The sequence below is a fragment of the Oratosquilla oratoria genome, chromosome 21 (genome assembly GCF_046742065.1).
Source record: "Oratosquilla oratoria isolate Oo_2021 chromosome 21, ASM4674206v1, whole genome shotgun sequence".
In the NCBI taxonomy this organism is placed as follows: domain Eukaryota; kingdom Metazoa; phylum Arthropoda; class Malacostraca; order Stomatopoda; family Squillidae; genus Oratosquilla; species Oratosquilla oratoria.
This window is the reverse complement of record NC_134797.1, coordinates 32,760,242-32,783,666: the sequence shown is the minus strand read 5'-3', so window position 1 is coordinate 32,783,666 and position 23,425 is coordinate 32,760,242. Positions and strand designations below refer to the sequence as shown.

Here is a 23,425-nt window from a genome sequence, read left to right as displayed (position 1 = left end):
GGGAGAGAGGATTCAGAAGGGTGGATATCAGGGGGTCTGGCATGCAGCAGTATGTTGTCTTTCAGTGTGTTAATGGAGCGGTGTGATAAGATTATGAATATGTTTCCGGAGGCTGGTATTTGGTGGTTGTGGTACCTTCCCAACTACAAGAAGATACCACAATCTTCTTGTAGTTGGGAAGGTACCTTCCACTCACATTTGATTGAAAATTTTCAGGATAATAAATACTGCAATGGGATGTCCATGTATCATAATATTTATTGTCTGAGCCTGGGATTTTTGCTTTCTAATTGGGAAGAGAGGTACAATGTTCTGCTGTAAAGTCAACTATGGTCTTGGGAGGAGTGAAATGTAAAATGTGTTGGTTGTGATTCAGGGGTCAGTAATATTTTTGGTAGGTTTTATCCACTTGATCTGAAGGATGGATAATATAAAGGTGAAAAACTTCCCTCCCATGTATTATGTATAAATATGAATTGAAGCAGCTTTGTGTTTTTGCTAGTGGCACTTTTGTTTTTTATTCCAGTAGGTTTAGGATGCAATTTTGCTATGGAATGTTGCTAGTTATGTTGATGTATAGTGTCTGCAGCTCCACTTCTTTGTATACAGATTTGTGTTGGCAAGTGTGGTGCATGTGAAGTTGTTTCATGTGTAACATAAATTGCACGTGCTTTTGAATGTATGGGGCAGGGATGGCTCTTCATCCACAGGAACTAAGATGAAAGGCAGGCAGAGAAATGAGTGATGGATAGAAGTGGAGTGTGTAGGGGTGGGTGCATGCCTTGGCTGGCTACTGTGCTTTATACAGGGGAAGAGGCCTTTTGGTATAAAGATAGATAGCACATACAAAACAAATGTACATGCCTGAGTTGGTTTCTGTGTCTGGCTGGTGAGTGGAAGAGAAAGAGAAAGATAAATAGAGAATGAAAGAAGAAGAAAAAGAAAAGGTGGTAGTAGCTGGAGTAAAAGGGAGAACTCATTTCTATGCAGGATCTAAAGACCAGGTGCCTCTATGGGCCTGTCAAATTACTGCTTGGCAAAGTAAAACCCTGTAATGTTAACGCTGTTTACTTATTTATTTTCCTTACAGAAATGGAATTGCTGGTATGGGAAAAAAATTAGAAGAAAAACAAAGAGGCACAAGGTGTGTAGGAAAACAATCTGGTTAAGCACAACTGCAATCATTTCACAAGTTCAATTAGATCATGAAATAAAGTTATGAAGCTTTAGTTATCAAGATAAATTTATGCTACACTCCAAAAAATAGTTGAAATGAAGACTTACAATGTACTGATCTCAAAAACTTCAAAATTATGAGAGCTATAAACAACCCTCAAGCAATACATTGGGAATAAAGAAGTATTTTCAGGTAAAATGTTACAGAAAAGATTATCACGTTGCAAGCATTTGAGACAGCTTATTTCTGCTGAGCTGCCTTCATAATGGATTGTTGTAATTTACTTAGTGTCTCCCTTTTAGTTTCTTGATCCTTTTCCAATTTCTCGATGTTTGTATCATGGCGTTTACTGGCAAAGAAAAGAGAATATTATCAGCATTATACAGTTCTGTGAGGAAAAATCCTAATAAACAAATATAAATTTCTCCTATCTGATATGATACAAATGACTTACAAATTCTGGGGGCTCTCACCTGCTAATTTTATTAAATTCTAGAAATTACCCCTTCTCCATTAACCCCTACAAGATGTCAACAAATTGTGCCCTCGAGAAACTATACATAGGTAAGGAGAGACAACACCCCCAAATGAAAATATATACAGTAAAAGCCCTCGTATCCGGCCTTCTTGTATCCGGCACTTCAAATAACCGGCATATTTTTCACGAAAACCTAAAAATTGTGATAAAGGTAGACGTATACATAAAATAGATAAATCTTAAATTCCCGCGTGTGTTTAAAATCCCTGCGCGTGGTTGTAGTTGCTCTCGCCGCCACCAGGGCTTCTCAGTCCCATTCACTTCTCCCACCACGTGTTAGCCACCTCCGTGCACATGTTAGCCAACTCTATCATGCCCAAAGTTGAGAAGAAGAAAGTGTGGTGCTTTTACTTAAGCAAAAGGTGGACATATGCAGAAGATTGAAGAAAGGCGAAAATAGAAAAATACTAACGGAAGAATACGGCTTTGGGTTGTCTACCATTTACGATATCAAGGCCCAATCCAAAAAGCTAAGAGAGTTTGCGAAGTTGAGTGACACACCTGAAGCTGCAGAAAATCACCACACTCTACCATATAATGGCCAATCATCGCACATCAGAAACATTAAGAACGGAGTACCACAGGGCTCAGTTCTATCCCCCACATTATTTAATCTATACATGCATGACTTACCCACGCCAGACACCTCAGAAATACAAATCTCTTCCTACGCAGACGACATAACAATCACATGCACACATCGTAACACAGACAAAGCTGCAGAAATAATCCAGCCTTACCTTGACACACTCAACACATGGTTCATCACAAAAGAACACAAATACATACCTCATCTCTACATCAACAACACTCTAATACCACACACAAACACACCGAAAATTCTTGGTGTAACATACAATACATCCATGTCTTTCAAACAACACCTCACACAAATCATACAAAAATACATCACCTACAGACCATTTACACCATGAAACGAACACACACCAAGAAACATTAAAACTACACCCATAGACCTTTATTACACACAGATACTCTCTTCTCTTCCTCCACAACCACCAAATACCAGCCTCCGGAAACATATTCATAATCGTATCACTCACAGCTCCATTAACACACTGAAAGACAACACACTGCTACATGCCAGACCCCCTGATATCCACCCTTCTGAATCCTCTCTCCCACGTAAGGACAGAGTCCACTTGGCCAGACTGCGATGCGGTCACCACCCAGCACTTCTAAGCTACCAGAAGAGGCTGGACGACCGTGTTGTGAACAGCTGCCCAGGATGTAACACTTCACCCCATACCATACAACACATAATGGAAGACTGCATTATACACAATCATGCACGCAAACAACACAACATACACTCTATAAAGGATTTGTGGGAAAACCCAGTTTCGGCTGTGGCCTTCCTTGGGGAGACGGGACTGCTCGGACAGACAGTCTAGGGAACGACAACAACAACAACAACATAAACGTGTGGAAATGCTGGACAAAGAGTTGTACGAGTGGTTTTGTGCTAAAACGTCTGAAGGTACAGAAGCTATATCAGGCCCAATGCTGCCACAAAAAGCCAAAGGTTTTGCTGAAAATATAATCGTGTCAGTTCTCAGATAAATGGCTTCACAGATTCAAGAATTGCCATAGAAAACGTCGTCTTGTTGTGTCTAGTGAAGCAAAATCTGCTGATTTGCCTTATGGAGAGGAGTTTATAGACAGGTACGTTAATCAACCTATACCTTCATGGTAAAGATTCGCATCTCATATCTCAATTTATCTCTCGCATACACGGATGCATAGTGCACTTATATATATATTTATCTTTTAAATTTTCTTTCCTCCTTTCTGTCATAGGTTTGCAAAATTGGTTGCCGAAGACGATCTGAAACCGGAACAGATCTACAACGCTGACGAGACCGGCCTGTTCTACCACTGTCTACCAGCATCTACACTAGCCAGTGAAGCAGAGGAAACCACCAAAAGGTTCAAACAAAGCAAGGATAGATTGACGGTGTTACTATGTATGAACATGGCAGGGACCCATAAAGTCAAATTGTGTCTCGTTGGAAAATACCAGAAGCCACATTGTTTTAAAAATCTAATATACTTACCAGTGGATAATTATCGCCCACAAAATAACGCATGGATGGACTCAGAAACATTCAAGAATTGGCTCTAGCATGTGTTTGTCCCATCAGTGAAAGGAAATTTGAAAAAGAAAAGACTTCTAGAGGACAGTAAATTTATTCTCCTACTCGACAACAGTAAAGCACATCCACCGGCTGAGGAACTGAGCAGTGGAAACATTTCTGTTGTGTATTTACCGCCGAACGTAACGAGTGTGATCCAGCCCATGGATCAAGGAGTGATTCAAAACTTTAAAATGAATTATCGGAAAAGTTCTATGCGCAAAGTAGTTTATTTTGAGGACGATAGCATTTCCGAATTCCAACGTGGGCTTAATGTTAAGACGATATTTTTATGGAATCGCTAGCTTGGGAGGATGAAAAACAACAAACTTTAATGCGATGTTGGAGAAAATCATATCCGAAAATAATGTTTGAAGATCAGGAAGGGAATAAGAAATTTGAGGGTTTTCCATCGCCAAGAGAGAATCGATGGAGAAAGAATTGAAAGATGGGTTGTCGCGCTAAACTTTGCATTAGTGACGAAGTGATACAAGCGTGTGTAGATATGGACAGTGACCGAGCAGCAACATTCTCACTTAGTGATGATGAAATTTTACAATCACTTCCCGATGAACACGCGAAAACGACAGAGGCAGATAGTGAAGAAGACGACCCTGAGATGAAAGTGTCGTGGAAGGATGCAGCGAAGGGTCTAGCAGTATTTATGGAATTTGCAGAACAGTCCACAAACAAAGAGGAAAAAATTCTAAGCAGAGACATTATACATTTTATGAAAGTTGGAACAAAAAGTTTAGTGAAAGAAAATTCGAGTGTAGAGGTGAACGCACCCTCTCAGCCACCAACACTGAACGCGGCCATTCACAACTCCGTCGTAAAATTATCAGATGATGAATTAGACAACTGGTGATCCTGTGATGATTATAACTGATGTATATTGATTGGATTTACTCTATACTGATAGAATTTACAATATATAGATATGTGGATGTGTTTATTATTAAAGTGAATTAAGGTATATTAATAAGTAAAAGAACAATGTAAATAAATGTATTTTTCAAATATCCCTTCCCGTATCCGGTACGTCTTCGGTCCCATTGGTTACAAGGGCTTTTACTGTATACAGTATGTATATACATACATATACAAAAGGCTTTTTCCCCCTTACATGGGAGGTAGCCAAAAAAACAAAGGCATAAAACCACTCCCACCCATTCCATCCCCAATACACTCCACTCCCCTCCACCCTTTACCCTCCCTCTTATCTTGGCACCTACTGGTTGATGGGTCATCCCTGTATCTTGTCCACTGCCCAGAGTCAGAAGCAGTGTTGCAAGACACAGCACATCCACAGCAAGGCCACTTCATTTAATCGGCGACCCACTCTCCGTTCCCTCATATTCATATATACATACATACATATACCAAGGCTTTTTCCCCCTTACAAGGGAGGTAGCCAAAAAGGAAAAGGCATAAAATCATTCCCACCCATTCCATCCCTGAATACACTCCACACCCCGCCACCCTCCCTCTCATCTTAGCACATCCTGGATGACGGGTCATCCCTGTACCTTGTCCACTGCCCTGGGTCAGAAGCAGTGTTGCAAGACACAACACATCCACAACAAGGCCGCTCCATTAAATCGGCGACCCCCCTCTCCCTCCCCCCCCATGCATAAAGGGGAAGACGGGGAGACATCCCTTCGGGCTGCGTTAAAATTTGCTCACACATACTACCTTATCCCCCACCCCCCGCCCATTCCACCTCATGCATCACATCATCATCCATATACAACCATTCTCCATTCACCCGTCCTTCCTCAACAAACATTCCCCTCTTCCCCAAAGCCCCCTTCACCCCATCCATCCACCTCATCCTAGGACATCCCTTCATGTTCACTCCCTCCAAATCTGCCATCCATACCTCTTTTACTAGTCTTTCTTCACTCATTCTTTCCATGTGTCCAAACCATCCTAATACTCTTTCATCAACCCTATCTCCCAACCTCCTTTCCACCTCTGTTCTCCTCCTCAACTCCTCATTTCTCACTATCCAGCCTAGTAACCCCCATCATACTTCTCAGACACCTCATCTCAAACACATTCAAACTCCTTCTCTCTTCCTCTCTTATGTTCCATGTTTCTGCCCCATACAGTGCTGTTGGCACAATCACTCCTTCATATAGTCTCCTCTTAGCATCCATTCCCAAATGTCTATTCCTCATTACACTTTTTAATCCACCAATGCATTTACTCCCTTCCCTCAATCTACATTCTACCTCCTGCCACATTTGTACCCAAGTATCTAAAACTATCCACTTCCTCCAGTCGCTCTCCCTTAATGCTCACTTCCAGACTTCTGCCACTTTCACCCCTTGTACATCTCATCACCTTACTTTTACCCACATTTATCTTCAGCTTTCTTCTATCACACTCTCCCAAACTCTGTCACCAACTTCCTCAATCCCTCCTCCGATCCTGCCACATGCGCAGTGTCGTCCGCAAACAACAGCTGGCTTACTTCCCACTTTTCTCCATTTTCTTTAACCATCTCCAATCCCTGACCCACTACCCTTGCATTTACCTCTCGCACTACCCCATCCATGTATAAGTTGAACAGCCAGGGCGACATAACGCATCCTTGATGAAGTCCCACCTTTACCTCGAACCACTCACTCTCTCCATTTCCAATCCTGACACAAGCTCTACTACTCCCATAAAACCTCTTGACAGCTCCTAGAAGCTTTCCTCCTATCCCATATATCTGCAAAACCTCCCACAGTGCCTTTCTGTCTACCTTGTCATAAGCCTTTTCCAGGTCCATAAAGGCCCAAAAAACATCCTTCCCCTTTCCTATAGCTTTCTCACATATCTCTCTTACCACAAAGATCTGATCTACAGAACCTCTACCCATCCTAAATCCACACTGTTCCTCACCAATTACTCCCTCTGTTCCTCTCCTAATCCTCTCAATCAAGATCCTCCCATAAGCCTCACCAGCCAGTCCACCATCACTGTACCTCCTTTTTTTTAGACATTCTGCATGGCATCCATCCAGACCAGGTGCCTTACCTTTCATCATCTTAACAACTGCCTTCACTTCATCCTTCCTTATTTCTCCTCCATTTTCCTCACTCATCACGGTCATTTTCTCAGCATTTCCCACTGCAGCTATCTTTCCCTCCCTATCCTCCTTCACATTTAGCAACTCCCTAAAATATTCTGCCCATCTTCCCCTTACTGCCTTCTCTTCCATTATCATCTCTCCATCTGCACCTTTTACCTTTTCTTCTCTACTTGATTTGCCTCCTCTTCCTCTTAATTTCTTTCCAAAACATCTTTTTATTACTTTCAAAATTTTCTGTCATACTCTTACCCCACTTCACATCTGCTCTCCTCTTTGCCTGCCTTACCTTTTGCTTTACTTCTCTTTTCTTTTCTTTGTACCTCTCATATGACTCCCTCGTCCTATTTTGTAACCAATCCGTGAAAGCTCGCTTCTTCTCTTCTACAACCTTCTTTGTTTCCTCATCCCACCATTCACTACTCTTCCTTCTATATCCTCCTGTCCTTCTTGTTCCACACACCATCTTTGCACACTTTGTGACTCCCTCCTTGAACCATCCCCATTCCTCCTCCACACCTAGCTCTACTCTATCCTTCACTCCCTCCCACTCCTCCCTCAGCTTCTTGTGCTCCTTTTCCTTTTCATTTAAAGAGTTCACTCTAAGCACCTCCCTACCTTTTGTCCCTTTCCTCTTCCTCCATCTATCCTCCACTCTCAACTTACCCTCCACCAAAAAATTATCTGATATTCCCCCACCCTCTCCCATTAGCACATGTACATCCGTAACTCTTCCTATCATTATCCTATTTACCACTACATAGTCCATTAACGATCTATCTACCACCCTTCCCTCCACCACCCTCTCCCATGTGTACTTATGCTTGACTTTCTTCCAAAACACTGTATTTGCTATCATCAACTCTCTTTCTAGACACATTTCCACCATCAACTCTCCACTACGATTCTTTCCTGGAACTCCACATTTCCCAACCACTCCATCAATTGGATCATTTCCTACCCTAGCATTAAGGTCTCCCAGTACTATTACATTGATATTTCTCCCTAAATCCTTTATGCACTCATTTAAATCTATCCAAAAAGCCTCCCTTTCTTCTACGCTCTTCTCACTGCCAGGCCCATATGCACTTAAAAAAACCCACATCTCCTTTCACAGTTTCACCTTCATCCACATTATCCTTGAGGAAACCTTCCACTCCACTGCACATATACCTATCTCTTCACTTACTAGTATAGCCACCCCTTCCCTCCCTCGCCCTCTCTTCACTCATGATAACCTCTCACTTACACTCGCCCTTCCCTTTCAGCTTAGTTTCACTCAAAGCCAACACATCCATCTTTCTTCTCACAAACATACTACCTATCTCATCCCTTTTACTCTCATCTGTACCACATCCACACACATTAAAAGACCCAAACCTTAGGGTGCTGGTTAGAAAACTCCCAGACCCTCTTATGCCTTTGCTTTTTCTTTTAGGAATGTCCCCTGTGGGGCTACAAGGAGAAGGATGCCTAGTCCCAATCCCCGTCCCTTTCTTCTCGCCTCTTACGATCCAAGTGGAATTACTTGGTGGCAGTATTCTTTTCCCCCACCACAGGGAATATGACCACATTGGTCTAAATGAACTACAGACGCTCCTCAACTTACGTTTTAGTTACGTTCCGAACGGCCGAACGTAAGTTGAAAATGAACGTAAGTTGTTACTGTACTATACATCCGTAAATTCTATTACCGTATTTTATAAAACACCCCTAAATCATTAATTATACACATAACATTGTAAAATAATAACATTAATTTCAAATAAATTAAATTCAAGCAACATAAATTGAGGTGGTGGAGGAGGAGGGGAAGGAGGATGAGGATGAGGCAAGAAATGTTCAGTTTGTCGTTTGTGCAATGTAAACAATGGACGCAGCGTCATGCGCAAGTATTGTTTGAACTACGGAGAGCGCGCTAAACTTAAAAATTCACTTAATTTTTTTTTTACAATTTTTTTTTAGTCAGTTCAAACGTAAAATCGAAAAAACGTAAGTAGAGGAGCGTCTGTACTAGCGAGTTGGAAGTTCTGTGAGTTCTGACGTCATTTTTGTGTTCATATGTCTGCAGCTCCACTGATCTTCCCGTCATCTTCCAGACTGGAAAAAGATAGGTGCTCCACAAAGGTCTAGAGAAAACTAAAAGAAAAATAGTGGAGGCAGCCTACATTACTTCCCACCCCTGCATCAACCATAGGGAAGGTTTTATAAAATTAGCAGGAGCAGTAGGCACTCTAGTTATCAAGGACAATTGATAATGGAGGGAGAAGTGGCATGGTCGGAGTCACATGAGAAGGGTTGAGAACGAATGAGAGTATGGAGGGAGAGGAACACGGCAAGGGTGGATTATATAAGCTGTTCATTTTCTGAGACTGTATGTACTTTGAGAATGTCCAGGTAAGGACAAAACGTCAGTGAATAAAACTCCAACTGTTCTCTGTGTTTAGCTCACCGCCCTTCCATTCATTTGTCTTCCATACTTCAATATATATATATATATATCAGGGTTCCCACAGAAAATTGAAAACTAAATTCCAGGACTTTTCCAGGATAAAAATCATCAAATTTCCAGGACTTTGAGCGGAATATCTGAAACAATTTTCAAATACAAACTGATCTTTCTGGCCTCCTCCACCCCTTACAGCCAGCTGATTCCACCCACTTTATTACACTATGCAGTCTTCCTCTGTTAGATTACAATATATATATATATATATATATATCAGAGTATTGGGTATAATTCATTCTTTGCTCTTTCTTGAAAATAGTCACTCCATTGATTTCAGTTTCTGCTTGAGGTCTTGTAGTTTCTTTTCCAGTTTGAGATTTTCATCCGCCTTCTCAGAAACTTTCAGTCTGAAAGCATTGGACTTAGCCAGCAAAGTGAAGTCATGCTCTGTTTCTGCCTTCTTTGCCAGCTGGTCTGCTTCCTTGGTCATTGACTCCATACTATCTTTCAAGAGCTTCCTCTTTTTCTCTGCTGACTGGATATCCTATTGTAGTGCCTTTCTCTTTGAGGATTTCTCATTATCTGTCTGTGACTTCTTCTGATCCGCGAGGTACTGTTGGTATCTCATCCTCGATGCCCTGACATGCCTTTTCAGTCTGGGAGTGAAGGGTAACTCAGTGAAGTGCTGGCCCGTGGCTTGGATACTGTCATAGACTGTACGAAGAGTTACAATAGTCTTCTCCTGCATGTTCTGAACCAGGAGGTCCTTGTTCACAGAATAACCCCTTTCTACTGATGCCTGACCATGGGAGACTGTGAGAAGCATCTTGAAAACAGACCAGAGCTTGCTGTACTTGTGGTCTTTAAAGTACTGGCCCAGAAATATGTCCAGCCTCTCACTATCTGGGGTGAAGTTCTTGAAATCTGCTCCATGTTCCTGCCTCATCTCACTGCCAAATGCCTTGTACTGAGCAAGGAGCTCATCGCACTCTTACCCGGACAGCCTGTTGGCATTCAGAAGCATCTGGAGGATTTTCTGGAACTTCGTCGCCGCATCTGTAGAAGGAGCAACTAGTTTATCTGGAGCCAGTGCAGAAATATCGAACCAGGGACAGTTTCAAGGGACTCTTGTCCAACATCTTGCATGTGAGCTCTGATAGCAGTGTCACACACTCATTCTTGAATGCCAGGACCTTCAAATCACTGACCAGTTTCTTCTCAGCAGCTTTCTTCACAGATTCTCGAGCAGCAAATCCCAGATCATCAACTTTTGGCAGCATCTGGTTCTTCTGGTCCTTGGGGTCCAGGTTGGCCAGTTTCTGCATGGTGTCTGCTTTGTCCAGAACTTCTTTTTTGATGAAACGTCCCATGAGAGCAACAACCACTTCCTTAGCTTCTGTCCCAAGAACGGTGCCATGGGTGCATCTGCTTGAAACCTCTGAAGGAATGGCTGGAGTTGTTTAGCTACAGAGATGAAGAATTGTAGCTTTGCGACGGAGAGTGGGTCCTCACAGGCAGCTTTCACTGATGCAAATGAGGCAGTGCTAGGGGCCTTCTTGGGGTCTTTGAAGGATGCCACAAATTTCTCCACGTTGGGCCACATCTGCAACCTTTGCATCCTCAATCCATCTGTGCTGGCAAAATTGCAACGGGTACAGCTTGCTCCCTGTGATAGTGGTGAAATCCTCTCTTCTTGCAGGGGTATCATGGAAGAGCTGCCACAGAGACCTTAGCAGGTTTCCAATCTTCCATCCAGTCTCGTTGGCCCCTTTCTGCAAGCTTCTGTGGACAGTGTGGAGTCCACAGCTTCCGATGTTCAGAAGTTCTGGGAGATCCTGCGTTTTGCACTCCTGTTGCAGGTCATTGAAAAATTTCCAATTGACGTTAGGTCCATCCATTGACACCTGAAGCAGACGCTTGGGATCTAGTAGTTGTTTCCCTTCCTTGAAGTTGTTGAGTAGGTCGCTTGCTCGAGCATGCCCCAAGAACTGTGACCCAAAGTACCTTACGTTGACCTGACCAGAATCATTGTCCCAGTAACGGACTATGAAGTCCATTTGTTCATTCTGTGAAACAGGGTTCATGCACTCATCAAAGGATATGGTATAGCACTCCGCACTTCTGACTTTCTCCACTAGCAGATCATGGAAATATGGAGACAGGCCAAAACAAACTAGATAAGCACACTTTGTAGCACCACATGAGAAAGTTTTAGCAATTTGGCTGTCCGGAAACATTCTTGGGAACAACATGCCCACATCAGATGATGAATTGAATGAGTAGTTGCTCATAACAAGCTTCAGAGCCCAGAGAACCTCTGCGTGGAGGGCAGCATCTGACACAACAGCTGCAACCTCTGATCTTTGTGGAGCTGTACTTGTACTAGCAACTGGTGCACTGGAGGTGACATTGGCTGCAGCATCATCTGCCTTTTCGTCTTGCTTCTTTCCAAAGAAGTTGCGGATTGCTGATGGGTTTTGCCTTGACTGGCTGATCCTGTTATGCAAGTTGCTTTTCATGTGACTTCTCAGAGCGGAAACTCCCATGTTTGCTATGTCAAAATGCTTCTTGCAAAGTTTGCAGTATGCTTTGGTGTCATCCTTGGGGTCTTCCTTGACCCATGCTGAAAAAAGTGGATCCTCCACCCGGAGTGGATTGAAGTGACATTTCTTGGATGCCATACTACTGCAAAAAGAAAAATTAATGTTAAAACCCAGACATGCATCTTCAACGCTATAAAAGGCGAGACATAATTGCTTGTCAACTTCATTACTATATCTGCCTCCTATGTATACATAACTACAAATAATTTCTAATTCCCATAAAAAAGCTTATTGCAATTTCAGTTCAACATACAAATTTCTAATTCTCACTTGAGAATGAAAACTTTGCCAATCATGTCCCTTTTGCTTCTTTCCTTTTTTTATTTTAATCGCTCACCTCAGAAAAAGCCTGAAAAGTTCAGGCAAGCTAGAAATCAATGATGTCTCGCCTGATGTATTTGTACAACCACCACAGACAGTACAAAGACTAGAAACTGGAAGGATGCCATAGCCATGTGATAGGTGCAGACACTGCACACTGTAGAATATTGAGCACAACCAACATCCATGCAACACTGAATTCAAGGACTTTCAATGACTTTTTTAGCTGGTAGTCCTAATTCCAGGACCACTTGATTTTTGGCAGAATTTCAGGACTTTTCCATGACTTTCCAGGATCACTTTTTTTCCAGGACTTTCCAGAATTTTCAAGGACCGTGTGAACCCTGATATATATATACACATACATACATACATACATATACCAAGGCTTTTTCCCCCTTTCAAGGGAGGTAGCCAAAAAAGGAAAGGCATAAAAACACTCCCACCCATTTCATCCCTAAATACACTCCACACCCCTCCCACCCTCCCTCTCATCTGAGCACCACCTGGATGACGGGTCATCCCTGCACCTTGCCCACCGCCCTGGGTCAGAAGCAGTGTCGCAAGACACAGCACATCCACAGCAAGGCCGCTTCATTTAATAAGCGACCCCCCCTCTCCGTCCCCCCTTGCATATAAGGAGAGGACGGGGAGAAATCCCTTCGGGCTGCGTCAAAATTTACTCACACATACTACCACACCCCCCCGCCCATTCCTCCTCATGCAATCACAACATCATCCATATACAACCATTCTCCACTCACCTCTGTCTTCCGTCCTCTCATTGATATATATACACACACACATATATACATATACCCTGAAACAGATCCAATGCTCATTTACTTTTTCGCAAACTTCAACTTCTTTCCATACTATACATTTAAAATTTGTTTCTATTCAGAAGAGCAGCACACCAGGCCTTCCAAGTTGCAAACTAGTAGGAGACATATTCCTGGGCTCTTTCAAATGCCCTAAATACATAAGACCCATCACACATCTCTCTAAAGCAACAATTACCAATCTTGGGTTTATGTAAGAGTGCACCACACTTCTGTCTATATAATAAAAGGCCTCTTCCCCTTTATAAGGGATAAAACCAGCCTGAGCATGCCCCTAACATTCAACTATCTCACATCCATTCAGCACCAATTTACTTATTCTTTTATTGCTCCTTGTGAATGGCCATGTCTGCCTCCAACTAACTGTCTGGGTGAGAAACAATGCAGGAAGAAACAGTACATCCATAGAAGGCCCCCAACTACCAAAGCTGGTTTACTCCTAACACTTCATTAAATGACAAACCTCCCTCCTTGTCCACTTGTGAGTCATTAGGGAAGACAAGGAGAATTCCCTTTGGGCCACATAATCTTATCCATTCACAACCTTTCTCCACTCATACCTATTTTTTGGATTTTCAATTCCCTGCACTGTGTTTGGTATAGTCCAAGTCCATTTATGTTTATCTCTGGTGTGACTGGAGAATGTGTAAGGAATATATTTTTATGCAGCCCAAAGGAATTTCTCCATGTCTTTTCTATTTTTTGCACATGAGACAAGGAGGCTGGTTCATATTGCAAATGAAGCAGCCCTACTGTGGATGAGCTCTGTGATGCTGCATTGCTTCTAACCTGGGTGGTGAGCAAGAGACAGAGATGAGATGGAAGCAAATGGTTGGTGCATGGCAGTGGAATGGGTGAGAGTGAGGTGGATATGAGTGGTTGGCTACCTCCCTTATAAGGAGGAAAGAGGCCCTTGGTATATAGATAGATGTTTAGGGTGTGTTTGTGAGTGTGAAAGTTGAAGTGTGTTGGTTACAGCTTCATTTTTTTGGGGGTGTTTGTAAGCGCTGTACATTATAAATGGAACCAACTGTGGCATGTGTTATATTTGATGGATGTGTGCATATTTAATGTGTTTAATGCATGTGGGGCACATATAGAGGCCTGGGTTAGTTTCTATGTCAACAGCTAATAGGAAAGTGGGAAGGCAGGTAGGGAGATTGTTGGAAGTAGTGTGCAAGAGTGTAAGATGATACTTTCTGACCCAGTCTGGATACTAGGTGCTGCCCCACCTTGGTTAAAGATTCATCCTTTGGAGGGGTCTTCTCTTTCTCACTGTCCTTGAACAAGCAAAAGAGCTTCTTGCAAGCCAGCCACTGAGGCACCTCCTATGAGATGAACTTCAGAGGGAATCATCTACTTGCTGCCAATCTTCTAACTCTTGTCAACTTTCTTACTTCCATTTGGAGGTGCAGCCCCAAGTGATGACACCAAGTCTTCAAACTGAGTCCAAGACCTTTCTTTATTAAATTTATCTGTACTTCCTCCACCTTTAACCACTTCAGTACAACTCAAATTCTTGCATGCAGCATCAGCTGCCATATATAATTTGTATCACACTATTAGCATTATAAAATATAAAGTCCCTGCTGTATTACTCATTCCCTTTTACTCTGAGTAATAATAAACAACGAAAACATAATCAAACAGGTTCACAGAATTCGGGGTAACTCACATACAACTACAAAAAATATATATAACCAGGACGCCAACATTGGCATCCTCATGTACCCACTTGTCCCTCATGATGCCTATGTAAGCATCATCATCATACTGAAGTGGTTAAGCATAAGGTAAGATTGACAACACGTGACAGTTCCCCTCCTCCTTCTGCTCCTTGCCACCAATGATAAAAACAGTCCTATACTAATCATTACTTGTTGCCTAAAATTTCATTAACCCCTTCCATACAATGACGCCTACATAGGCATCATAAGGCGCCTGTAGGTCGCTGGATGACTCCCATATTCTGTGAATGGAATTGATCATATTTTCTGTGGTTATTAATATTCAGAGTGAAAGATAACTAGTAATACAGCTGTAACTTTATGTTTTACAATGCGAATGTTGTGATGCATCATTCAATCATCGTATGTCAGCCAGCTGATGCTGCTCATGAGAATTTGACTCGTATTGAAGAGGTCAAGTGGTAAACCTGCATCCCCACAGCGGCTGGCATAAGTACTTAAGCTCTCCCACAGAGCTCTCCAGGAAGAAACTTAAGACATTTGTCTAAGTTGTATTTGCGTGGGGCTGTTCCCATGTCAACAGATGAAAGTGGTAGGGGGGGGAGATGATAGTCACAGATTGTCAGCTGTACACGAGTTAAAAAAGTGTAAGAAATATAGCTGAAGTTGATCATCTTAGGCCAGGTACAGAGATGGGGTGGCCTCCTTAAGGAAGTGAAGTGGTTTATGGATTCTGAAAATGGGCAGTTTTGCTGTCCAATCTTACAGGTACACCAAATGCAAGATCATCATTGGTCCTTCTTATACTGACACAATGCAGACAATAGTCCAAGGCTTCTTCCTAGAGAGAGCTATGGGAGGACCTAAGGACCAATGCTGATTGCTGTTTACAGTCAGCAAAACTTGAGGCAACAGTTGAACTGATATTCTAAAGTTTCCAAAGTTCTTTTGTCAAGATCATTTTGCAATCTTTCAGCTGTCTCCAACAAACCTTACCAATTTTACTCACCATCCTCTGACTGTTAGCAAAATGTTGGTATCCACAAATAGGCTGTTTACTATCTACTCTTAGCCCATTTTTCTCCAACCCAATTCCCTCACTCATAACTTTTTCATTCATTTCTCTCATCACTCCTTTTATATAAAGGTATATCTCAAGTAACAAAGACATACCAGCAGTCAACACATTACATAGTAATAAAACTGAAGAGTATGCCCTTAATAATATTCACAAGTTAATTGGAAAAATATCTTACATTTCCTGTGTGATGTATTCTATTCTTTTGCCCACATTCTGCTTGGCCTCCTCCATGTCTTGTCGAATAAGACTTGGACCAATCAATTTATACACAACGGCCCCTTCCTCCAGAATGTCTAGCTCCTGCAAATGAAAGCAACAGTTAAGTTAGTATGACCAATATCAAACAACAGAAAACCCTTGCTATACAAAACCCCATTAAACAAAATTTCAGTTCTATTGAACCAAGTGAGACCTACTGACCATATGTCTGATATAACTGACAAGGTACGAGGCACAAAGTTTGGTATGGATGGTGGGGAGAGGGAAAATTATAATATGTATGTAAAGTAATGGGAAAAGAGCCTTTAGTAATGTATGTAAAGTAATACTTTCGGCTACAACAACCAAGCTTTCCCTTCAATTAGTTTGATATATCAAGGGTTTATTGTACAGTTATAACTTTCCAATTCCAAAATGTCATCAGTAGTCTCTAAGAATAAAAGAACTAGTTCTGACAAAGTACTAAAAATAGTATCATGCCTCTCAAACACTTCATCAGCATTTAATTTTAATTCCTATGTAAAGACAACATTAATCCTTAAACACTAGTCCTCCTTGGTATACCAATGGAATGTGTTCTTACAAACTCAAATGTAAACAGTTAAAAATAACAAGGGTTAAATGGAGATATGTTCTCAGCCCTGCTACTTTTTAAGTGGCAGTGTGATGGTGGGTAGGATGTATGTATAGATGTATAGATGTATATATGTATGTCTATGCATATATATATATATATGAGAGAGAATGCGGGTGGGGAAGGGCAAACGAAGATGTGTTAGGAATAGAGTTTATTGCCCTAACGTTGCGACCAACTTGGTCTTCTTCAGAGGACTACAGCATTACAGACGGATCACAATTCTTATATTCGTAGTGAGAGGGAACCCGCCAAGGTGTGAGCGTCATGTTTTCCCTTTGGCTAACGATTTAATTATTAGGACACTTGCTGCTTTCGAGAGGCATTTAAATCCGTCTCTGTCGTTGTTGTTCTTGTTGGCGGCGATATGTGCAGCTTCCACAGTTTTTCTCATTTTCTTCTCAAATCCCTCGTGTAGAATTTCTGCGTTGTTCCAATCAGGTAGATGTCCACATTTGTCCAGGTGACGAACCAGGGAGTTAGATGTTCTATGAGCCCTGAGATCGTTTTTGTGCTCATTCAAGCGTTTATTGAACCCTCGACCTGACTCACCGAAATAAGATGATGGACAACCGTTGCATGGAATACGGTAAATGACACTGAGATTATTACGCATATTATTATGTTTCTTAAATATTTTTCCTATTTTATTGGAAGATATTTTTGCTATATTTATTCCACCTTTTAACAAATAATCATCAATAGCTATGGTGTTTGTAGAACTAGCCCCAGAAATAAAATGAGACTTACCCTTTCCCGGGGTCCGGACGTTTGAGCCACCGTAGATCTTCTTGGCTTTCCTCGTGGTCCTGGTGATCAAACCTCCGGGGTATTTCCCCGGAGGTTTGATCACCAGGACAACGAGGAAAGCCAAGAAGATCTACGATGGCTCAAACGTCCGGACCCCGGGAAAGGATAAGTCTCATTTTATTTCTGTCCCTAATTCTACAAACACCATAGCTATTGATGATTATTTGTTAAAAGGTGGAATAAATATAGCAAAAATATCTTCCAATAAAATAGGAAAAATATTTAAGAAACATAATAATATGCGTAATAATCTCAGTGTCATTTACCGTATTCCATGCAACGGTTGTCCATCATCTTATTTCGGTGAGTCAGGTCGAGGGTTCAATAAACGCTTGAATGAGCACAAAAACGATCTCAGGGCTCATAGAACATCTAACTCCCTGGTTCGTCACCTGGACAAATGTGGACATCTACCTGATTGGAACAACGCAGAAATTCTACACGAGGGATTTGAGAAGAAAATGAGAAAAACTGTGGAAGCTGCACATATCGCCGCCAACAAGAACAACAACGACAGAGACGGATTTAAATGCCTCTCGAAAGCAGCAAGTGTCCTAATAATTAAATCGTTAGCCAAAGGGAAAACATGATGCTCATACCTTGGCGGGTTCCCTCTCACTACGAATATAAGAATTGTGATCCGTCTGTAATGCTGTAGTCCTCTGAAGAAGACCAAGTTGGTCGCAACGTTAGGGCAATAAACTCTATTCCTAACACATCTTCGTTTGCCCTTCCCCACCCGCATTCTCTCTCATTTGTCTGAAATAATCTTAAATATATATATATATATATACATATATATACATATATATACATATATATAAATATATATATAGAGAGAGAGAGAGAGAGAGAGAGGGAATAGATAGCAGTATGGCACAAAATTATTACAAGTAACAGCTACAAGCCTATGTTATATACATATACATATATATATTATAAGCTTGGTAAAAAATAAATACATACATATACCAAAGGCTTTTTCCCCCTACACGGGGGGTAGCCAAAAAGAAAAAGGCACAGAAACCACTCCCACCCATTCCATTTCCTATATATTCCACTCCCCTCCACCCTCCTCCCTCCCTCTTATCTTGGCACCTCCTGGATGACGGGTCATCCCTGCATCCTGTCCATTGCCCTGGGTCAGAAGCAGTGTCGCAAGACACAGCACATCCACAGCAAGGCCGCTTCATAAATTCAGCGACCCCCCCCCCTCTCCATCCCCTCATGCAGAAAAGAAGAAGACGGGGAGAAATCCCTTCGGGCTCTGTCATTTTTTTTTCTCATACATACTTCCTTACCCACCCCATCCCCCTCATGCATCACATCATCATCTATACACAACCCCTCTCCATTCACCCCTATCTTCTGTCCTCTCCCGTCCTTCCTCCACAGACATTCCCCTCTTCCCCAAAGCCCCTTTCACCCCATCCATCCATCTCATCCTAGGACGCCCCTCATATTCACTCCTTCCACACTTCTTTTACTAATCTTTCTTCACTCATTCTTTCCATGTGTCCAAACCATCCTAATACTCTTTCATCAACCCTATCTCCCAGTTCCCTTTCCACCCCTGTTCTCCTTCTCACTTCCTCATTTCTCACTCTATCCAGCCTAGTAACCCCTATCATAATTCTCAGACGTTTCATCTCAAACACATTCAAACTCCTTCTCTCTTCCTCTCTCATGTTCCATGTTTCTGCCCCGCACAATGCTGTTGGCACAATCACTCCTTCATATAACCTCCTCTTAGCATCCATTCTCAGATGTCTATTTCTCATTACACTTTTCAATCTACCAAGGCATTTACTCACTTCCCTCAATCTACATTTTACCTCCACCCACACTCCTCCCATTCCTGCCACATTTGCACCCAAGTATCTAAAACTATCCACTTCCTCCAGTCTTTCACCCTTAATGCTTAATTCCAGCCTGCTGTCACCTCTCCCCTTATACATCTCATCACCTTACTTTTGCCCACATTAATCTTCAGCTTCCTTCTTTCACACACCTTCTCAAACTCTATCACTAACTTCCTCAATCCCTCCTTTGATCCTGCTACAAGCACAGTGTCGTCAGCAAACAACTGGCTCACCTCCCACTTTTCTCCATTTTCTTTAATCATTTCCAACCCCTGACCCACTACCCTTGCATTCACCTCTCGCACCATCCCATTCATGTAAAGATTGAACAGCCAGAGTGACATAACACATCCCTGACAAAGTACCAGCTTTACCTCAAACCATTCACTCTCTCCATTTCTAATCCTAACACAAGCTCTACTACTCTCATAAAAACTCTTGACTGTTCTTAACAGCTTTCCTCAGTCCCTTCCTGTCTACCCTATCATAAGCCTTTTCCAGATCCATAAAAGCCCAAAAAACATCCTTACCTTTTCCTATAGCTTTCTCACATTCTGTCTTACCATAAAAATCTGATCTACACAACCCCTACCTGTCCTAAACCCACACTGTTCCTCCCCTAATCCACTCAATCAAGACCCTCCCATAAGCCTTCCCAACTACACTCAACAAGCTGATCCCTCTGAAACTATTACACTCACACTTGTCCCCCTTTCCCTTGTAAAGCAGAACTATACAGGCACTTTTCCAGTCCTCTGGCACTCTACCCTATCTTAAACAAACATTAAATAACCTTGCCAGCCAGTCCACTATAACTGTACCTCCTTTCTTCAGACATTCTGCATGGCATCCATCCAGACCAGGTGCCTTACCTGCCCTCATCATCTTAACAGCTGCTTTCACTTCATCCTTCCCTATTTCTCCTCCATTTTCCTCACTCATCACTCTCATTTTCTTAGCGCTTCCCACTGCAACTACCTTTCCCTCCCTATCCTCCTTCACAAAAAATGATATATAAAAATAACACCAAATTGCAAAAATTCTTAAAAATGAGGAATATTACATAAATGCTGATTTTACATGCCTGAGTTGGAGAGGAAAAAATAATCCAATGTTGAATGATAATGTGGCAAGAGTATACTCACCTCTTTGACAACCTTATTTTCAGTTAGTTGGCCATCTAACTGTGATCTTACTGATGTTGTTTTTGTTATTTCTGTAAAAGAAAAAAATAATAATTAATCAATCCATTACTCGAAGTAAATTAATACAATTTAGAAATAATTTCAAAATACAGTACTACAGAACTTTTTACTGGAGTCATGTTTAATACCTTTTTAGAAGAATGAAAATATTTTGCAATACTGAAAAGAATGGTACTCAAATTATTAGAACTAATATTCATAAAATAAACACAACCAATGACTTCCACGCAAATGCATGACTAAAGCCAAGAACACTTGGGGAACATGAACAGCAGCAATAAACATTATCTGAAATTAAATGAAAAATAAAACAACACCCAATACATTCCATTACCGAGTACAGATCATCTTCTAATTGTGTGGTTATATTGTAAGCAATAGTTTGATGGGAAAAAAAATATATATATACACAGAGCACGTCAAAAGTGAAGATTGACATAGTTTAATCGCTTTGAAGAGGTACACTGGTATGAAATAAATAATACAAAAGTCATGTATGAACAGAAGTGACATTTATCTGGGCATTAGGTTCATGGTGCATCACCCATAAGTTTTTTGGGAGTAGTTAATCTAAATTTCATCACTCATGAATTTAGAGTCATTAAAAATTTACACCGACATCTTAACTACTTTGGTACGATGATGCCTATGCGTACGTAGGTGTCATGAGGTACGAGTGGGTACATGAGGATGCCAGTGTCGTGGTCTTGATTAATATATTTTTTGTAGTTGTACACGAGTTACCTCCAAATTCTATGAATTGGTTTGATCACATTTTCTGTGTTTAATATTACTCAGAGTAAGAGAGAATGAGTAATACAGCAATGACTTTATATTTTATAATGCAAGTAGTGTGATAAAATGACATATGGCAACCAATGCTGTGTGCAAGAATCTGAGTGATACTGAAGTAGTTCAAGGTGTTAGTGTGAATCTGGTTTCAATTAATTAGAATTGTCCAAAGTCAAAAGATTGCATAGCGCATCGTATCTAAAACTGTCCAACATTTTTCGGTCTCCTCCAAAAGACCTCTCAGTCTGACTAGTGACTGTCACGTTATTCCACGTTCAGGACAACCCTAGTTCATGCAATGATCATGGAGCCCAATCATGATTATGGTTGTGAGTGAATATTTCCATATGATTAATACTATTCGACATTGAATAAAACCATTAAATTAGTTCATTATCTTTTGATTTGTAAACGGTTGTTGGTGTCGGTGACTTCGAGTTGATTCTGTGGTTGGCGGTGAATTGGGCGACTGACGAAATCTAGGAACGCAAGAGAAGTAACTAGAGACCTCAAGTTCTTAACGTTTAAAAGAAGACCGAACACCTGGCTAAACACCCTACCTGATGAACCACCAATTCCGGGATACCCCTGCTACCATCACAACACCTCCAAGAAGCAATCCAATAAGCGGATCTAAATGCAGGCCACCCTGGGAAATTTGGAGGACCACCTCGGCTTGCCAGTAGCAGGCCAAATTCACATTGAGTAATAAATATTCCGTGATATCAAACTTTGCCGTTTACAAATATGCACATGCATTTCATAAGCACATTACCTTTCTGAAGTTTCTTATAGCCTTCTACTTCTTCTTCAAACTTCTTTTGCATTGCTTCGGGCCCCATGATGACTTTATTTGTACACTGTTCGTGAGTCAGAGGTTTGTTTTGATCGGGTTGAGGTTGAAGTGAATGTCGGGAAGCGTATCCCATCGGAACAGTGCTCCCTGTCCCTCTGCTTTATTTATTTATTTTATTTAGTTATATATTTATTTATTTGTTATTTATATATTTATTTATCTAGTAATCTTAATTAATTTTATTTTCCCCCATGTATAATCATCGCGTACGTTTGTCTTTTTTACTGATTTTCCAGAATTCATGTATTGTCTCTTGTTTTATTTACATTTCACAGAAGGGTAGATAACCAAGTAGTTTTTCTTCCTTCTCAACGTATGGATATAATTATGACGTTTCGGCACCAGAAAATTATCAACCACGGACGTTTCGGCCTCACTTTTTACACTGTGACACTCTTTGGAACACCTGGTATATTAATCATTTTGCTTTATAACATATCAAATAAGATTTATTATATTTTTTTCGTTATTAACCAAGAAAACATATAAACTTGTTTGAAGTGAACAAAAAATGCTCCATTTTATTCTTGAATATTTTATATGACATGCATATGCACTATACACATGATCTATTTCAATTCAGATTAATACAAATTTATACATCAAATATTCATTAGTTGAATATTTCACAATTAGGCTCATGGAAATCCCGAAAAGCAAGTTATGCCCCACTCCCTACAGATATTCAGGAATAGTTTTACTGCCATATTGCATATCTTCACGAAGGTTCTTTAGCAGCGTTTGTAGATCCACATAATTTTTTTTATTCTCTTAAAAAAAAAAAATAAAAAAAAAACACCACGTGCCTCCTAGACGATGACACTGTCATCGTCTACGAGGCACGTGGTGTCATCATAACAGCAACACGACGACATTCCGCACGTAGACATTCGATCATATTAGTGAAATAGAAATGGATTTGTAACGTGTCTCGTGATTAATAACAATATTTGTAATAATCACATATAAGTTGCTATGCACTTATAATGAGCACATGGAAGATGGTGTATGCGTTGTATTATTTAATGAAAGTACGAGGAGAATGAACGTTGTTGACTTGTTTTAGCCATTATCAAATTTCTGGCTAGCGTGAAAACATAAACTATGTCG

General features: G+C 41.1%; 1 protein-coding gene across 2 annotated transcripts; it reads right to left on the bottom strand.

Annotated features, from left to right (window-relative positions):
- Positions 1–1,055: 1,055 nt before the first annotated feature.
- Pfdn6 (prefoldin 6) lies at positions 1,056–22,413 on the bottom strand. Of its 2 annotated transcripts, none has more exons than XM_076204661.1 (4): positions 22,235–22,412; positions 20,608–20,678; positions 16,113–16,237; positions 1,056–1,526 (listed from the first exon to the last, which is right to left on the bottom strand). In XM_076204661.1, the coding sequence occupies exons 1-4, from the start codon at positions 22,386–22,388 to the stop codon at positions 1,418–1,420; spliced, it is 459 nt and encodes a 152-aa protein (XP_076060776.1). In that variant the 5' UTR covers positions 22,389–22,412; the 3' UTR covers positions 1,056–1,417. The 2 variants fall into 2 exon arrangements, with proteins under 2 accessions (XP_076060776.1, XP_076060777.1); XM_076204662.1 differs by lacking the exon at positions 1,056–1,526 and adding an exon at positions 14,494–14,611 and having other exon boundaries at positions 22,235–22,413.
- Between the last annotated feature and the right edge of the window lie 1,012 nt (positions 22,414–23,425).

What these genes read in the sequence shown, in the direction of transcription:
- Pfdn6 (XM_076204661.1), bottom strand. Translation starts at nt 22,388, where the DNA reads ATGGGATACGCTTCCCGACATTCACTTCAACCTCAACCCGATCAAAAC. An exon ending in AAAATAAGGTTGTCAAAGAG is followed by an intron (nt 16,238 to 20,607) that starts GTGAGTATACTC and finishes TTTCATTTGCAG; the next exon opens with GAGCTAGACATTCTGGAGGA. An exon ending in GAATACATCACACAGGAAAT is followed by an intron (nt 1,527 to 16,112) that starts GTAAGATATTTT and finishes TTTCTTTGCCAG; the next exon opens with TAAACGCCATGATACAAACA.